This window comes from Neophocaena asiaeorientalis, unplaced genomic scaffold (assembly GCF_003031525.2).
Source record: "Neophocaena asiaeorientalis asiaeorientalis breed wild unplaced genomic scaffold, Neophocaena_asiaeorientalis_V1.1 scaffold546, whole genome shotgun sequence".
Lineage (NCBI taxonomy): Eukaryota > Metazoa > Chordata > Mammalia > Artiodactyla > Phocoenidae > Neophocaena > Neophocaena asiaeorientalis.
The window spans coordinates 2552350-2570680 of NW_020175442.1; the positions used below are offsets into that span (position 1 = coordinate 2552350).

An 18331-nucleotide genomic window follows, 5' to 3' on the forward strand; every position below is an offset into this window, starting at 1 on the left:
ATATATATATATATATATACACACACACACACACACACACAATAATACTCAGCCATAAAAAAGAATAAAATACTGCAATTTGCAGCAACATGGACGGACCTAGAGAATATTATGCTTAGAGAAAGACAAGTCTGACTCAGACAGAAACAGAAACAGACTCATAGACACAGAAAACAAACTGGTGGTTACCAAAGGGGAGAGGGAAGGGGTGGAGGACAAATTAGGAATATGGGATTAACATATATTGGGTTGGCCAAAAAGTTCATTCTGGTTTTTTGTAAGAGCTTATGGAAAAACCCGAACAAACTTTTTGGCCAACCCAATACAGACTACTATATATAAAGTAGATAAGCCACAAGAATTTAAAGTATAGCACAGGGAATTATATCCATTATCTTGAAATAAGCTTATAATGGAATAGAGTCTGCAAAAATATTGAATCACTATGCTGTACACCTGAAATTAACACAAAAATATTGTAAATCAACTACCCTTCAATTAAAAAAAAGGTCCTGAAGTGCTAATTCTAACTAAGTGTCCAGCTCCAACAGAAGATGTATAGTAGCTAAATACATTTCCCTGTAGTAGAATAAGCAAGTTAACTTTTCCTGTATTATGCTAGTTAAAATTCTTTAGGCTCTCCATTGTATACTCTTGACTCCTTTGTCATAGATTAGGTGACCATAGGTGTGTGGGTTTATCTCTGCACTTTCTATCTTATTCCACTGATCTATATTTCTGTTTTTGTGCCAGTACCATACTGTTTTGATGACCGTAACTTTGTAGTATAGTCTGACGTCAGGGAGGCTGATTCCTCCAGCTCCGTTTTTCTTTCTTAAGATTGCTTTGGCTATTCGTGGTCTTTTGTGTTTCCATTCAAATTGTAAAGTTTTTTGTTCTAATTCTGTGAAAAATGCCATTGGTAATTTGATAAGGATTGCATTGAACCTGCAGATTGTTTTGGGTAGTATAGTCATTTTCACAATATTGATTCTTAGAGTGGATATAGGTATAACTGATTCACTTTGCTGTACACTTGAAACTAACACAACATTGTAAATCAACTATACTCCAATAAAATTTTTTTAAGAAAAGATAAGGGCTTCCCTGGTGGCGCAGTGGTTGAGAGTCCGCCTGCCGATTCAGGCGACACGAGTTCGTGCCCTGGTCCGGGAAGATACCACATGCCGTGGAGCAGCTGGGCCCGTGAGCCATGGCCGCTGAGCCTGCACGTCCGGAGCCTGTGCTCCGCAACGGGAGAGAGCACAACAGTGAGAGGCCCGCGTACCGAAAAAAAAAAAAAAGAAAATGTAGGCGGTCTTTTAGCTTAGAATTTACAATGATACAGATTTAGTGGACTAAGAAATAAGCATGGGAGTGTACTGCCTTAAAGACTGTATGAGTTTTGGAAAGGTAAAACTAACTAGATAAAGTGGTTTATTACAACCACTTTAGCTCTGATTCTACCTAAAAAAATCCATATTCAAAATTGTTCATTTGTTCAATATAGTATTTCAATCTAAGCTTCACTAATATGGATTTGTATCTGCCACAGAAATAGCCTGTCAATTCATGGGAAAGGAGAATAGGTAAAGCATTTGATGGTATTTGTCTATTCAGTCCTTAAAATATTGTAATTAGACATTAAATTTATAAAGTCCAAGATTTAAAATATGCAAAACTTCCATTAAGTTCAGCACTATATAACTCAACACACCATTTATGATCAAAGAAAGATTTAAAAGCGAACCTAAATAAATTGGCTAGAAAGAGAACTCAATGAATGTCAATACTCCCATTCATTCTGAGTCAGAATAAAAAGAATTCCTTCATGTTTTTGTTGTGAGCTTCAAGTACTTATATGTGCATGGAATCAGCTGTTAAATATTTATGTTATCAAACAGGAATTCCTATTACTTAATTTAGTAGTAAAAGAAAAAACATTTATGGCACCTGGAAACCACTGTGTGGCCTTTATTTTGTATTTCTTCCTATATTAATGTCACTGGAGAATGAAGAAACTTGGATTAAAATGCTTACATTTCATACATGCCTAGATAGGTAATTAATCTTTACTCAGTAGTTCACAAACCTAATTTTTATAAAATTACATGTAGTTTCTGTGCTTAGCTGATTTCTTAAATCACACTTTTGGAACAAGCATACTCAGAGAGCTTATCATCAGGAGATATTACATTCCTTTTCCTTGTCAAACAAGTCATGCAAGTAAACTGCTTTAAGTAGCTTTGAAGAATGTGGTTTGTATGAAAACTTCATACTGTCAAAACTCTTTCCATAACTCACACTATAAATGAATAAAAATCTGTATTTTCATCATGAAAATAAACCTTGGAATTTTGATACAAAAGGATTCCTCTGTTTCTGTGGTATCCATATTTTCTCCTCTATATCAACACATTCCATAATAAGAAACTAGAACACCATGCTTACCATTCTCATCACTACATATAAAAAATTATTGTGTCTATTTCTATATTTGAGGATATGAAAGAGAAAGTGAAAGAATGCTTGATTCATGAACATTCAGTTACTCTTTAAGCATTTCTTATATCATACCTATCATTTGAACGGCTACAAGGTTTGCACCTAATTTCACTGTGCACTATGATTCTATTTATTTTATTTTGTGGCATCACCATAAAGAAAAATGTTAACAGCATTTTATCAGTCTGTTTTTTCCAAAAGAAATCACAGCTCATGATATTATCTTCAATTGCTAGATTTTAAAATGTGTCTCAGAAAATGTTATAAGCCCCACACATTTAAAAATGGTGAGAGTATAATTCAAACATAACTTTTAAATATTAAAAGCCCATGATATTCATCCATTTGAGATACATTTACTAAACACCCACTATTTGTAGAAACAGGAATTAGTGTACTAATTCAGTACTGTCCTCATTCCTCACTGAATGTTTAATTAAAAGTCCTTGAAATGCATAAAAATGATTTCCAAAAGGGCTTAGGAGACTGCAATTTAACAGAATAGGGCAAGTAAAATGAATAAAAAACTTTTGTTGCATGGTAAATTTTAATAATATACTATTATTTCAATACTCAACAGTTCATTACCTTGAAGATATTTGAGATTCCTCATCCATCAACTTGCTATATAGTAAGGATTAATTATAAATAATCAAAACCTATAAAGTAAAAAAAAAATTGTACAAATATATGTTCTTTACTTTCTCCCTAAAATAGCTTGAGGAAGGTAAAAAATTCTAATGCAATAAAAAAAAATTCAAATAAACTTCTGCGGAACTATGAAGGTACTATATAAACAAAATAGTCAATTTTGTAAGCCATTCTTGGTTTTTTGTTGCTTTTCTTTTAGCTGAGTTTTCTTCCTTAACTGCTATGGAGTATGTAAACAGAAAGAGGCAAAACAGTGCTATTTGGTGATCAAACACACTAAAAAGTACCAAGAGTAATTATATTGTTCCTTTAATCAGAATAACAAAAATACCTTGGGGAGGGTCCAAGGTGAGATGTGGAATGAGGGCACTGGTATAGTTTATATGTGAAATGTAGCCTTTAAAAAGTGCATGTCACAAAAAATCATTACGTATCACCATTTCAGCAAAGCAGTTAAGTCCAAACATTTTACCATGCCTGGAAATAATGTGGCATGCATAAACAAGTTTCCCCCCCCCCCATATGAAAGATTCTGATATTTATAATGTTATAAATATAAGATTTCACATAGAATAATCATACTATGCTTTTACATTATAAATCCTGCTTGTTAAACTCAAGTAACTTTCACACATGCATTTAAAAATAAAATATGGCAAACATAACAAAAATTTAATTATAAATTCAAGAGTCCTTTTGCCCCTTTTGAATATTAAGGCTTATAAATCCAAGATATTTTTTAAAATAAAATGATTATTTTTCTTAAATGTAGGCCTTTCACTTAAGAACAAAAAAAAATTTTTTTAATTAAAAAAAAATACACTAGAAATGATGCAAGAATTTTGTAGAAAATTTTCCCACTGATATTCGACTTAACTAATCGCATTTAAAACAAAACGATGAGCTATGTGATCCAGCTCAACTTATAATCAAGTTTTTGTAATTTTTTTTCAACTTTACCTTGCAAAATATCCTTGGGCAAATCATAAAAAGACACCCCCCCACACACACAGTTCTGTGCTTGATTCTAAAATTCCAATTAGCATTTTAGTTTCTAGTTACAGTGTATCATTAAAAAAAAAAAAAAAAAACTTACTTGATCTGTCCCATAAGGCAGTATGTTCAGAGAAATGAAGGCTGTCATTTTCCAGAGTTGTTTTCTGATCATGTGCAGTACCTTTGGAGTGTCTATGAAATAATCGGCTAGCAAAACCTTCCAATTTCTGAAGAGCAGTTGTACCTGTATACTGATTACAGGGTAGTTCTCTATAAGCTGCCATTCATGTGTATTTACACTTAATTTAAAGTAACTGAAAATATTTCCAGAAGGAGCTCAACAACTTCTTACACAGAAGCCAAGAGCTATGCATGTATCAAACTTCCTGTTTGCAGTGTATTCAAACCACTACTGCTGTTCTGTTTCCTGTTAATATAAAACAGCACATTACTGAGCCTTTCTTAGCAAAACTGTTCATCTCAACTAGAGATGAAGATTTTAAAGACTTGCAATATCATCCTAAAAGGCTATGTTTAAGAGTGTTTTAATATTAATATACACGTTAATGAGAACATTAAATATAAAGCTTTACATATGGATAGTAGGCTGAAAAAATTTTTTTAAAAAGGAAAAGTAGTTAAACGTGTATTACAACCCGATACAAACAACTGAAGGCCAAACCACTCTCCAAATATGATATGTTGAAAAGGTTGTGTTTTATCCAGGAAATCAGCTAATACAGATTAGTATAGATTTTATGAATCCTTATAAATAGTTAACTTTTCACTGAAAGCTGGTATGGGATATCACAAAACACCTGCAAAACAAATTTTAACACATAAACTTTAACGAAAAAAATCTGAACTAGCACTTAAAAAAACTCAATGTTGCTAACTCACTGACTAAAGTCTAATATAAAACTATATTTAGTGTGTCAGTATTGCTTACCAAACATAACCTGCTGACAAGTGCGTATCAGCAGTACATTTTCAAACATTCTAAAATTTGAAAAAATTATATAAGATTTAAAATTATATAAAATCAGCCATAGCAAGAAATTTCAATTGAGAGGAAAAAGAACCCTTCTAGTTGACTGAGACATGTTAATTTTTAAACTTAACACTGAGGACTACTGCTTACCTGATCCCTGATTTAGGGGTCTCACTTAGAAACAGCTCCTTTGGTTAAAAGTAAACTGTCCATTTGCATGAAAAAAGTAACCTGTGACATTTAACAATGATTCTGAGTACTTGCCTTCTGATACTTATTAAAGGATGAGAAATTTGTGTGGTTTTCTCTTTGGAAGCTTTAAATAAAGGAAAGAAAGAAGGAAGAAAAAAAGGAAGGGAGGGAGGGAGGGAAGAAGGAAGGAGGGAAAGAAGGAAGGAAGGATATTTTTTAAAATCTACCTAAAAAAAGTCTTAATCAAGATTTTGTGCCTACTGTTTAACAAACAGAATAAATAGAGACAATAATGACAAATAGAATAAACAGGAATAATAATGTAATCAAATTAGGACACAACACACACACACAAACATTGACTAATGAATTTTGCCAAATAACAGCTCATTTGTGTACATTTTATTTTGTATAATAAAATTAGATCAATCTAAACAAACAGGTAACAGTATCTACAACACCAAACTTCTTAAATTGTAGCTTTCTGATAAATATGTGTGTATATAATAATAATTTCTTATCTGACTTAATACAAAACAGACCCTGAACAGGTGTCTGCAGTCTTCAATAAACATCTACAGAGGATGAACTGTCTCTGAATGGGCATAAGTGCATAAAATTCCTGAATTCTTTGACTTGCTCTCTTGGGATAAATTCTATTCATCCTCAAGGCTCACCAAAAATGTCACATTTTCACTGAAGTTTCCCACATACTTCCTAGAAAAATAAACTGCTCTCTCCACTGTTTCCAATGATCTTATAATTTTGTTAAAATTTGCTATTTATAAATTTATGTCTCAAATTGTGAATTACTTGAATTCATAAATGCAATGCACGTGCTAGTTACATACTCAATAAATATATGTTGAAGTATTCAGTTTTAATAAATTAAAGGTCTAAGTAGAATCAAACACTTGAAAATATTTTAATTATATTTATGATAGGATCATTGTAAATTATCCAATGACAACCTAGTTGTTCATATATAAAGACAACAGCAATAGAAGTAATGTCACTTAACTTCTTTTTCTCTACGTTCAGTCAGTTACTAAATTTATTCATTCTTTGAGTTTCATTTTTATTAGTGAAAATGTGGATTTCTAAAATAACTTGTTTTCTCTGCTTCCAGTCACTCCTTTCAATCACTCATCTCTGACATATTAACCTCCCCAAAATACTACACTCATGGCATTCTCTTGCCAAAAGTGCAAGCTAATTCTAACATTTCAGCCCCACGGTATTCGTTTTTAACACATGTCTAGCCAGACTTATATCCAATGTTGCTTAAGTTTCATACAGATATTCCAGATTTCTAATTAGAAACGAAGATTAATTTATTTAAAGCAATGTATAAGCTTTATAACAAAATTACTATATCAAGAAGAAGAAAGTAATCACTAGATGAAGAGCTAGAAAATACTACATTTAAAACTTATTCATTTTTCTTCAATAAAACTGTTTATCTGTTACAAAGTCCTTAAAGAAAGTAGACTCTTTAGTCCTTAGAGCAATATTTCTATATATGGTATTGTGACCAGGAAACTGTTGCTATCAAAGTACTTAGGCAATTTGATTTTTATTAAAAAGAACTCTACTGGCATCTACTGCTAGAAAGAAACAACTACAGCTTTAACTAAAACTGAATTCTTTCATAATTCAAATTGTTAATAAGTATATTGCTTGCTATCCTTCCTGATGGTATTTTCAGAACTTGAATTTGTACTGATATCTACCCATATACCCAAAAATTTCCTGTAATAACATATCTTATATCCTATTAATAGTTTAAATAGTGTATGGTAATAAAACTAGAGAGTAATCAACTTTGAAGTTATCAAGTCCTTATTTTTCATTCTGCATTAATTTTAGAAATTATAATAATTTTCAGAGTTGAAACTCCTTTGATTGCCATAAGGTATCACAAAATATTGGTTTATTTCTTATGTTTAATAATAGTAATGATAGCTTACATGTACAAAGCACTTTACAACACATAAAATGGTTTCCATTGATTCATCAGATCTTTACAAATGAAGTAAGCAGGACAGGTATTATTATCCTTATTTTAAGATGAGAAAACAAACATAAATATTAAGTGACTTGTGCAAAATAACCTGTCTTCTGTCTCCTAAATCAAGGCTCCTTTGTTCTGACAATAATGATTACCAAAAGTAAAGACTTTTTCAAACAACGGTGGGGAAGTAGGGATAAAAGGATGGTAGGAGGTGGGAATGGTTCTTGGACACACTGTCCAGAGCCTGAGATTCTGCTATGAGAATGTTTTCATTCAGATCGTAACCTTATAGCCATGCAATTTCATTGTCCACATTTATGTTTACAATCATCTTGGGGCCAAGTAGAACTATGTACTTTAGAGTTTGAAGGTTAAAGAAAAACATGGAAGCATATTTTATATGTAAATAATGTATTTGTTCCATGTGGAGGGCAAATGATATGACCATGACCCCTGCTATTCAAATAAAGCATTTACAGTAATAGTTTTGCCTTTCCCAAAATGGATTCATACATTTTATAAATGGATTCACCTATTTAAGACTGGCTTCTTTCATTTAGCACAGCATAACTAACTGAGCTTCATCCATGTTGTGTGTTTTAAGAGCTTACTAATTTTTTATTGAATAGTATTCCATTGTACTATTCAATAGTATTCCATTGTCAAAAATCAGTTAACCATATCTATGTGGGTCTACACTGGATTTTCAATGTTGAAAATTTTGGAATTTTGAAATGTTGAAAATTTTCAATGTTGAAAACTGATCTACCTATGTGTCAATTCTTTTTCATCAATAGCATATTGTGTTGGTTACTGTGGCTTTTTAGTAAGTCTTAAATCTGACTGTATAAATCTTTCAACTTTTTTTTTCTAAATTGTTTTGGCTATTATAAGTTTCTTAGCTTTTCCATATAAATTTTAAAAGTCTGTCTATTTCTACAAAACTAATCTTGCTAGGATTTATTGAGAGAAATCATAACTATACTGAGTCTTTCAATCCATGATCATATATTTCATTTTTTGATTCATTTTCAATCATCTTTGATTTTTTTCATCAGTGTTTTAGTTTTCAGCATACAGATCCTATACATATTTTGTTAGACTTATACTTAAGCATTTATTATTTTTAAATTGGAGCTATTATAAATGGTGCTTTAAAAGATATTTACAATCGTTCATTGCCAGTATATAGAAATATAACTTATTTTTATATGCTAACCTTGTATACTGCAACCTTGCTAAACTCACTTATTATATTTAGGAATCTTTTTCTTTTTGTAGATTTCTTGGGATTTTCTATGCAGAAAATCATGTCATCTTCAAACAGATAGTTTGGCTAGGACTTCCAGTAGTACATCAAACAAGTGGTGAAAGTGAAGATCCTTGCCTTATTCCCAATCTTAGGAAGAAATGGTTCACTTTCTCATCATTGTCAGCTGTAGAAATTTTTTGTAGATGCCCCTTATTGAGATAAAGAAGTTTCCTTGTATTCCTAGTTAGTTCAGTGTTTTTATATATTACAGGGATGTTGAATTTTATCGAATACTTTTTCAGTATCTGTTGATATGATCATATGGTTTTACTTCTTTAGTCTGCTAATATGGTGTATTACACTTACCAATTAATTCTCAAACATTAAACCAGCCTTGAATTCCCAGGATAAACACCTCTTGCTCTTGGTGTACTAATCTCTTTATATGTGGCTGGATTCACTTTACGAATATTTTATTAAAATTTATATAAGTTTACAAGATATACTGTTGTGAACTTATTTTTATGTACTGTCTTTGCACAATTTTGATATCAGGTTAAAAATGGCTGCATAAAATAAGTTGGGAAGTATTCCTTTATTTTCGGGAAGAGACTGTAGGGAACTGGTATCACCTCTTCCTGAAATTTTTGATAGTATTTGTCAGGAAAACTATTTGGACCAGTAGTTCGTTTTTGGAAGGCCACAAATACTAATTCAATTTCTTCAATAGATATACTATTCAGTTATCTATATCATCTTCAATGAATATTGGTAGTTTTTGTCTTTCAAGAAATGATCTATTTCAACTAAGTTGTCAAACTCACGTGCATAAAGTTGTTTCTAAAATCCCCTATTAGCCTTTAAATGTCTGTGGCATCTGTAGTTATATCCCCTCCTTCATTCCTGATATTGGTAATTTGCCTTCTCTTTTTTGGTCAGTCTGGTGAAAGGATTCTAATTTTTTATCTTTTTGAAAGAACCACCTTTTGTTTTCATTGATTTTCTCTATCATTTTTGCCATTTTCAGTTTCATAATCCTGTTCTTATCTTTTCCCCTTCCCTCTACTTTCTTTGGCTTTATTTTGCTCGTTTTCTAGATTCATAATGTGGAAATTCAGATTATTTCCCTCTGAACAATGATATAGTATATCTAAAAAATTTTGAAACACTTAATTTTTTAAAATCTTTATTTTCTCATTAGTCATCCATTTTATACACATCAGTGTATAAAATGTCAATCCCAATCTCAAACCTCATCACACCACAACCCCCACCCCCCACCCCTTTCCCCCCTTGGTGTCCATACGTTTTTCTTCTACTTCTGTGTCTCAATTTCTGCCCTGCAAACTGGTTCATCTGTACTATTTTCTAGATTCCACATATGTGCGTTAATATACGATATTTGTTTTTCCCTTTCTGACTTAGTTCAATCTGTATGACAGTCTCTAGATGCATCCATGTCTCTACAAATGATCCAATTTCACTCCTTTTATGGCTGAGTAATATTCCATTGTATATATATACCACATCTTCTTTATCCATTCATCAGTCAATGGGCATTTAGGTTGTTTCCAAGACCTGGCTATTGTAAACGGTGTTGCAACGAACATTGTGGTGCATCTGTCTTCTTGAATTATGGTTTTCTCTGTGTGTATGCCCAGTAGTGGGATTCCTAGGTCATATGGTAATTCTATTTTTAGTTAAGGAACCTCCATACTTTCTCCATAGTGGCTGTATCAATTTACATTCCCAACAACAGTGCAAGAGGGTTCCCTTTTCTCCACACCCTCTCCAGCATTTGTTGCTTGTAGATTTTCTGATGATGCCCAATCTACCTGGTGTGAGGTGATACCTCACTGTAGTTTTGCTTTGAATTTCTCTAATAATTAGTGATGTTGAGCAGCTTTTCATGTGCTTCTTGGTCATTGGTATGTCTTCTTTGGAAAAATATATATTTAGGTCTTCTGCCCATTGTTGGATTGGGTTGTTTGGTTTTTTTGTTGTTGTTTTTTGTTGTTTGTTTTTTTGCAGTACGCGGGCCTCTCACTGTTGTGGCCTCTCCCTTTGCAGAGCACAGGCTCCAGACACGCAGGCTCAGCGGCCATGGCTCATGGGCCTAGCCACTCCGCGGCATGTAGGATCTTCCCAGACCGGGGCACAAACCCGTGTCCCCTGCTTTGGCAGGCAGACTCTCAGCCACTGTGCCACCAGGGAAGCCTGGGTTGTTGTTTTTTTTTAATATTGAACTGCATGAGCTGTTTATATATTTTGGAGATTGATCCTTTGTCTGATGATTCATTTGCAAATACTTTCTCCCATTCTGAGGGTTGTCTTTTCGTCTTGTTTTATGGTTTCCTTTGCTGTGCAAAAGCTTTTAAGTTTCATTAGGTCTCATTTGTTTATTTTTGGTTTTATTTCCATTTACTCTAGGAGGTGGATCAAAACATATCTTGTTGTGATTTATGTCAAAGAGTGCTCTTCCTATGTTTTCCTCCAAGAGTTTTATAGTGCCCAGTCTTAAATTTAGGTCTCCAATCTATTTTGAGTTTATTTTTGTGTATGGTGCTAGGGAGTGTTCTAATTTCATTCTTTTACATGGAGCTGTCCAATTTTCCCAGCACCACTTACAAGAGACTGTCTTTTCTCCATTGTATATACTTGCCTCCTTTGTCATAGATTAGTTGACCATACGTGCGTGGTTTTATCTCTAGGCTTTCTATCCTGTTCCAATGATCTATTTCTGTTTTTGTACCAATATCATATTGTCTTGATTACTGTAGCTTTGTACTGTAGTCTAAAGACAGGGAATTTGATTCCTCCAGCTCCGTTTTTTTCCCTCAAGACTGCTTTGGCTATTCGGGGTCTTTTGTGTCTCCATACAAATTTTAAAATTTTTTGTTCTAGTTCTATAAAAAATGCCATTGGTAACTTGATAGGGATTGCATTGAATCTGTAGATTGCTTTGGGTAGTATAGTCATTTTCACAATATTGATTCTTCTAATCCAAGAACATGGTATATCTCTCCATCTGTTGGTATCATCTTTCATTTTTTTCATCAGTATCCGAAGTTTTCTGCATACAAGTCTTTTGTCTCCCTAGGTAGGTTTATTCCTAGGTATTTTATTCTTTTTGTTGCAATGGTAAATGGGAGTGTTTCCTTAAGTTCACTTTCAGATTTTACATCATTAGTGTATAGGAATGCAAGAGATTTCTGTGCATTAATTTTGTATCCTGCAACTTTACCAAATTCATTGATTAGCTCTAGTAGTTTTCTGGTGGCATCTTTAGGATTCTCTATGCATAATATCATGTCACCTGCAATCAGTGACAGCTTTACTTCTTATTTTCCAATTTGCATTCCTTTTATTTTTCTCCTCTGATTGCTGTGTCTACGACTTCCAAAACCCTCTGATTGCTGTCTACGACTTCCAAAACTATGTTGAATAACAGGGGTGAGAGTGAACATCCTGCTCTGTTCCTGATCTTAGAAGAAATGCTTTCAGTTTTTCACCATTGAGAATGATGTTTGCTGTGGGTTTGTCATATATGGCCTTTTATGTTGAAGTAGTTCCCTCTATGCCCACTTTCTGGAGAGTTTTTATCGTAAATGGGTGTTGAATTTTGTCAAAAGCTTTTTCTGCATCTATTGAGATGATCGTATGGTTTTTCTTCTTCAATTTGTTAATATGGTGTATCAAATTGACTGATTTGCATATATTGAAGAATCCTTGCATATCTGGGATAAATCCCACTTGACCATGGTGTATGATCCTTTTAATGTGTTGTTGGATTCTGTTTGCTAGTATTTTGTTGAGGATTTTTGCATCTATATCCATCAGTGATATTGGTAATTTTCTTTTTTGTAGTATCTTTGTCTGGTTTTGGTATCAGGGTGATGGTGGCCTCGTAGAATTAGTTTGGAAGTTTTCCTTCCTCTGAAATTTTCTGAAGAGTTTGAGAAGGATGGGAGTTAGCTCTTCTCGAAATGTTTGATAGAATTCACCTGTGAAGCCATCTAGTCCTGGACTTTTGTTTGCTGGAAGATTTTTAATCACAGTTTCAATTTCATTACTTGTGATTGGGCTGGTCATATTTTCTGTTTCTTCCTGGTTCAGTCTTGGAAGGTTATACCTTCTTAAGAATTTGTCCATTTCTTCCAGGTTGTCCATTTTATTGGCATAGAGTTGCTTGTAGTAGTCTCTTAGGATGCTTTGTATTTCTGCCACGTCTGTTGTAACGTCTCCTTTTTCATTTCCAATTTTATTGATTTGAGTCCTCTCCCTCTTTTTCTTAATGAGTCTGGCTAATGGTTTATCAAGTTTGTTTATCTTCTCAAAGAACCAGCTTTTAGTTTTACTGATCTTTGCTATTGTTCTCTTTGTTTCTATTTCACTTATTTCTGCTCTGATCTTTATGATTTCTTTCCTTGTACTGACTTTGGGTTTTGTTTGTTCTTCTTTCTCTAGTTCCTTAAGGTGTAACGTTAGATTGTTTATTTGAGATTGTTTCTTGAGGTAGGGTTGTATAGCTATAAACTTCTCTCTTAGAACTGCTTTTGCTGCATCCCATAGGTTTTGAGTCGTCGTGTTTTCATTGTCATTGTTCTCTAGGTATTTTTTGATTTCTTCTTTGATTTCTTCAGTGATCTTTTGGTTATTTAGTAATGTATTGTTTAGCCTCCACGTGTTTCTGTTTTTTACGTTTTTTTCCCTGTAATTGATTTCTAATCTCATAGTGTTGTGGTCAGAAAAGATGCTTGATATGATTTCAATTTTCTTAAAATTACCAAGGCTTAATTTGTGACCCAAGATGTGATCTATCCTGGAGAATGTTCCGTGCACACTAGAGAAGAAAGTAATCCGCTCTTTTTGGATGGAATATCCTATAAATATCAATTAAATCTATCTGGTCTATTGTGTCATTTAAAGCTTGTGTTTCCTTATTAATTTTTTTGGTTGATCTGTCCTTTGGTTTAAGTGAGGTGTTAAAGTCCCTCACTATTATTGTGTTACTGCTATTTCCTCTCTTATAGCTGTTAGCAGTTGCCTTATGTTTTGAGGTGCTCCTATGTTGGGTGCATACATATTTATAATTGTTATATCTTCTTCTAGTATTTATCCCTTGATCATTATCTAGTGTCCTTGCCTCTTGTAACATTCTTTTCTTTAAAGTCTATTTTATCGGATATGAGTATTGCTACTCCAGCTTTCTTTTGACTTCCATTTGTATGGAATACCTTTTTCTATCCCCTCACTTTCAGTCTGTATTTGTCCCTAGGTCTGAAGTGGGGCTCTTGTAGACAGCATATACATGGGTCTTGTTTTTGTATCCATTCCGCGAGCTTGTGTCTTTTGGTTGGAGCATTTAATCCATTCATGTTTATGGTAATTATCGATATGTATGTTCCTATGACCATTTTCTTAATTGCTTTGGGTTTGTTTTTGTAGGTCCTTTTCTTCTCTTGTGTTTCTCACTTAGAGAAGTTCCTTTAGCATTTGTTGTAGAGCTGGTTTGGTAGTGCTGAATTCTCTTAGCTTTTGCTTGTCTGTAAATCGTTTGATTTCTCCATCGAATCTGAATGAGATCCTTGCTGGGTAGAGTAATCTTGGTTGTAGTTTCTTCCCTCTCATCACATTAAGTATATCATGCCACTCCTTTCTGGCTTGTAGAGTTTCTGCTGAAAGATTAGCTGTTAACATTATGGGGATTCCCTTGTATGTTATTTGATGATTTTCCTTTGCTGCTTTCAATAATTTTTCTTTGTCTTTAATTTTGATTATTATGTATTTCGGCGTGTTTCTCCTTGGTTTTATCCTCTCTGGGACTCTCTGCACTTCCTGGACTTGGGTAGCTATTTCCTTTCCCATGTTAGGGAAGTTTTTGACTATAATCTCTTCAAATATTTTCTTGGGTCCTTTCTCTCTCTCTCTTCTCCTTCTGGGACCCCTATAATGCAAATGTTGTTGCGTTTAATGTTGTCCCAGAGGTCTCCTAGGCTGTCTTCATTTCTTTATATTCTTTTTTCTTTATTCTGTTCCGTAGCAGTGAATTCCACCATTCTGTCTTCCAGGTCACTTATCCGTTCTTCTGTCTCAGTTATTCTGCTACTGATTCCTTCTAGTGTATATTTCATTTCAGTTATTGTATTGTTCATGTCTGTTTGTTTGTTCTTTAATTCTTCTAGATCTTTGTTAAACATTTCTTGCATCTTCTCCATCTTTGCCTCCAATCTTTTTCTGAGGTGCTGGATCATCTTCACTATCATTATTCTGAATTCTTTTTTTGGAAGATTGCCTATCTCCATTTCATTCAGTTGTTTTTCTGGGGTTTTATCTTGTTCCTTCATCTGGTACATTGCCCTCTGCCTTTTCATCTTGTCTATCTTCCTGTGAGTGTGTGTGCAGTTCCTCACACTGCAGGATTGTAGTTCTTCTTGCTTCTGCTGTCTGCCCTCTGGTGGATGAGGCTATCTAAGAGGCTTGTGCAAGTTTCCTGATGGGAGGGACTGGTGGAGGGTAGAGCTGGCTGTTGCTCTGATGCGCAGAGCTCAGAAAAACTTTAATCTGCTTGTCTGCTGATGGGTGGGGCTGGGTTCCCTCCCTGTTGGTTGTTTGGCCTGAAGCGACCCAACACTGGAGCCTACCCAGGGCTGTTTAGTTGGGCTAATGGCGGATTCTGGGAGGGCTCACACCAAGGAGTACTTTGCAGAACTTCTGCTGCCAGTGTCCTTGTCCCTTGTTGAACCACAGCTGCCCCCGCCTCTGCAGGAGACCCTCTAACACTAGCAGGTAGGCCTGGTTCAGTCTCCTACGTGGTCCCTGCTCCTTCCCCTGGGTCCTGATGTGCACACTACTTTGTGTGTGCCCTCCAAGAGTGGAGTCTCTGTTTTCCCCCGTCCTGCCGAAGTCCTGCAATCAAATCCCACTAGCCTTCAAAGTCTGATTCTCTAGGAATTCCTCCTCCCATTGTCAGACCCCCAGGTTGGGAAGCCTGAAGTGTGGCTCAGAACCTTCACTCCAGTGGGTGGACTTCTGTGGTATTAGTGTTTTCCAGTTTGTGAGTCACCCACCCAGCAGTTATGGGATTTGATTTTATTGTGATAGCGCCCCTCCTACTGTCTCATTGAGGTTTCTCCTTTGTCTTTGCATGCGGGGTATCTTTTTTGGTGAATTCCAGTGTCTTCTTGTTGATGATTGTTCAGCATTTAGTTGTGATTCCGGTGTTTTCGAAAGAGGGAGAGCACGTCTCTCTACTCTGCCATTTTGATCCAATCTCCCACCATCTTCAATCTCCTGCATTTTCATTTTCATTCAGTACAAAAATATTTTCTAGTTTCCCTTAAGACTTTATCTTTGGATTATTTAGAAGTGTGCTGTTTAAATTAACAAATATATGAGAATTTTCTTCATACCTTTCTGTTATTGATTTCTAGTTAGTCCTATTATGGTCAGAGAACATATTCTGCATGATTTTTCATTTTTTTTTAACTGTTAAGGTTTCTCTTATGACCCTAGATATGGTCTCTGATGGTGAATGTTCCATGTACATTTGAAGAGTGTCTTCTATTGTTATTAAGTAGAATACACTACAAATGTCAGTTAAGTCAATTGGGCTGATGGTATTGTTCAGGTCTTCTATATCCTTCTGGATTTTGTTTAATTGGTCTATAGATTACTGAGAGATGATTATAGAAGTCTTCAACTTTGTAGATTTTGATACTTCTCTCTTTTCAGCTATATTAGTTTTTGTTTCACATATATTGAAGCTCTGTTATTAGATTAATTTACATTTAGGATTGTTCTTTTTATTCAATTGACATTTTTAGCATTATAAATGTCCGTCTTTAATCCTGGATAATCTTGGCACCACAAGCTTTCATTTGATAGTGTTTCGATAGCATATCTCTCCCCCCACCCCCAATTATCAGTATATTTAAAGTAGACTTCTTCTACGCAGCACATAGCTGGGTCTTGACCATTTACATTTAATGTAATAGTTGGTATAATTGGATTTAGGTCTATTGTTCTGTTATTTTCTGTTTGTCCCCTATTCTTAAAAAGAAAAAGCTTTAATAAATATAAATGACATACAATAAACTGCAAATATTCGAAGTGTAGAATTTGATGTTTTGCTGTATAAATACAATGGTGAAAGTATCACCACAATCAAGAAAATGAATATATCCATCACCTCCAAAACTTTTCTCAGAACTCTTCATGATCTCTCCCTCCTGACATTCCAAACCCCCAGGCAATGGATATTTTTTATAATATAATTTACATTTTTCAAGACTTTTATATAAAATGGGACTTTTTGTTAAAATGAACTTTTTTTTTTTTTTTTTTTGTGGTACGCAGACCTCTCACTGTCGTGGCCTCTCCCGTTGCGGAGCACAGGCTCCGGATGTGCAGGCTCAGCGGCCATGGCTCACGGGCCCAGCCACTCCGCAGCATGTGGGATCTTCCCAGACCGGGGCACGAACCCGTGTCCCTGCATCGGCAGGTGGACTCTCAACCACTGCGCCACCAGGGAAGCCCAAAATGAACTTTTTGAAAAGTTTTAGATTTACAGAAAATTGCAAAGATAGTAGTATAGAGAGGTGTCATATACCCAACATCCAGTTTCCATTATCATTAACATCATATATTAATGTGGTAGGTTTGTACAATTAATAAACCAACATTGTTACCTTATTGTTAACTAAAGTCCAAAGTTTATTCAGATTTCCTTAGTTTTTACCTAATGTCCTTTTTCTATTCCAAGATCTCATTCAGGATACCACATTACATTTAGTATTCATGTCTCCTTAGCCTCTTCTTGGCTGTGATGGTTTCCTCAAACTTTCCTTGTTTTGATGACCTTGACAATTTTGAGGAGTACTGCTCAGGTATGTTGTAGAGTATCCCTCTGTTGGTATTTCTGTGGTGTTTTTCTCATGATTAGCTGGGGTTATGGGTTATTGAGAAGACGACAACAGAAGTCAAGTGCCATTTATATCATATTGTATCAAAGTTACACACTATCAACATGGCTTATCACTGTGGATGCTGACCTTCATCACCTGGCTGAGGTAGTGTTTGTCAGGTGTCTTCACTGTATAATTACACTTTTTCCTCCCTTTCCACACTGTACTCTTTGGAATAAAGTCACTATACCCAGTGCACACTTAAAAGAATAGGGAGTTTTACTCTACCTCCTTGAAGAAAGAGTGGAATTCCCGTGCCTGGGCAATGTGTCTCTTTTCCCCCATTTATTTATTTATTCATCATTAACAGCAATTCGGACTCATGGATATTTATTTTATACTTTGAGCTCTAATCCAATACTACATTATTTTTTTTGCTCAAATTATTCAAGCTTTGGTCACTGGAAACTCTTTCAGTTGTCTCTATGTCCCTCTGACATATAATTGTGTGCGTGCATGCACACGTGCATGCATGTGTGTTTGAGCACTTACTTTCTACCGCTATAAAATGGCCCATGCTCATTTTCTATATTTCCTGCCCCAGTCCCAGAATCAGCCATTTCTGCAAGGAGCCCTAGTTCCTTTTACTGGAGAATGGTATTAGAAACCAATACTTTGGAACTAGGTATGCTTGCTGCTACTGGGGTGTTGCTTCTAGGCCTTCAGCTATCAGAACAGAGAAATATATGTGAATACTAACATGTATGTATACCCAAATCTATAAGTATTTCTACATGTAACCACCTATGTCTATAGTAAGGTAA

General features: G+C 34.6%; 1 protein-coding gene across 5 annotated transcripts in view; it reads right to left on the minus strand.

The window, feature by feature from the left end:
* Positions 1-18331, minus strand: part of PRKACB (protein kinase cAMP-activated catalytic subunit beta) — a 143134-nt gene that overhangs the window by 75863 nt on the left and 48940 nt on the right. Inside the window, exons 1-2 of one of the 5 annotated variants that reach the window (XM_024767853.1) lie at positions 4253-4359; positions 3094-3164 (exon numbers count right to left, since the gene is read on the minus strand). The exons of 1 other annotated variant lie outside the window; for it this stretch is intronic. In XM_024767853.1, coding sequence (XP_024623621.1) covers positions 3094-3118 — 25 coding nt within the window. In that variant the 5' untranslated portion in view covers positions 3119-3164; positions 4253-4359. Of the gene's footprint in view, positions 1-3093; positions 3165-4252; positions 4521-18331 lie in introns of those variants that run through there. 3 more of the 5 variants (XM_024767851.1, XM_024767849.1, XM_024767854.1) reach the window with 3 other exon arrangements.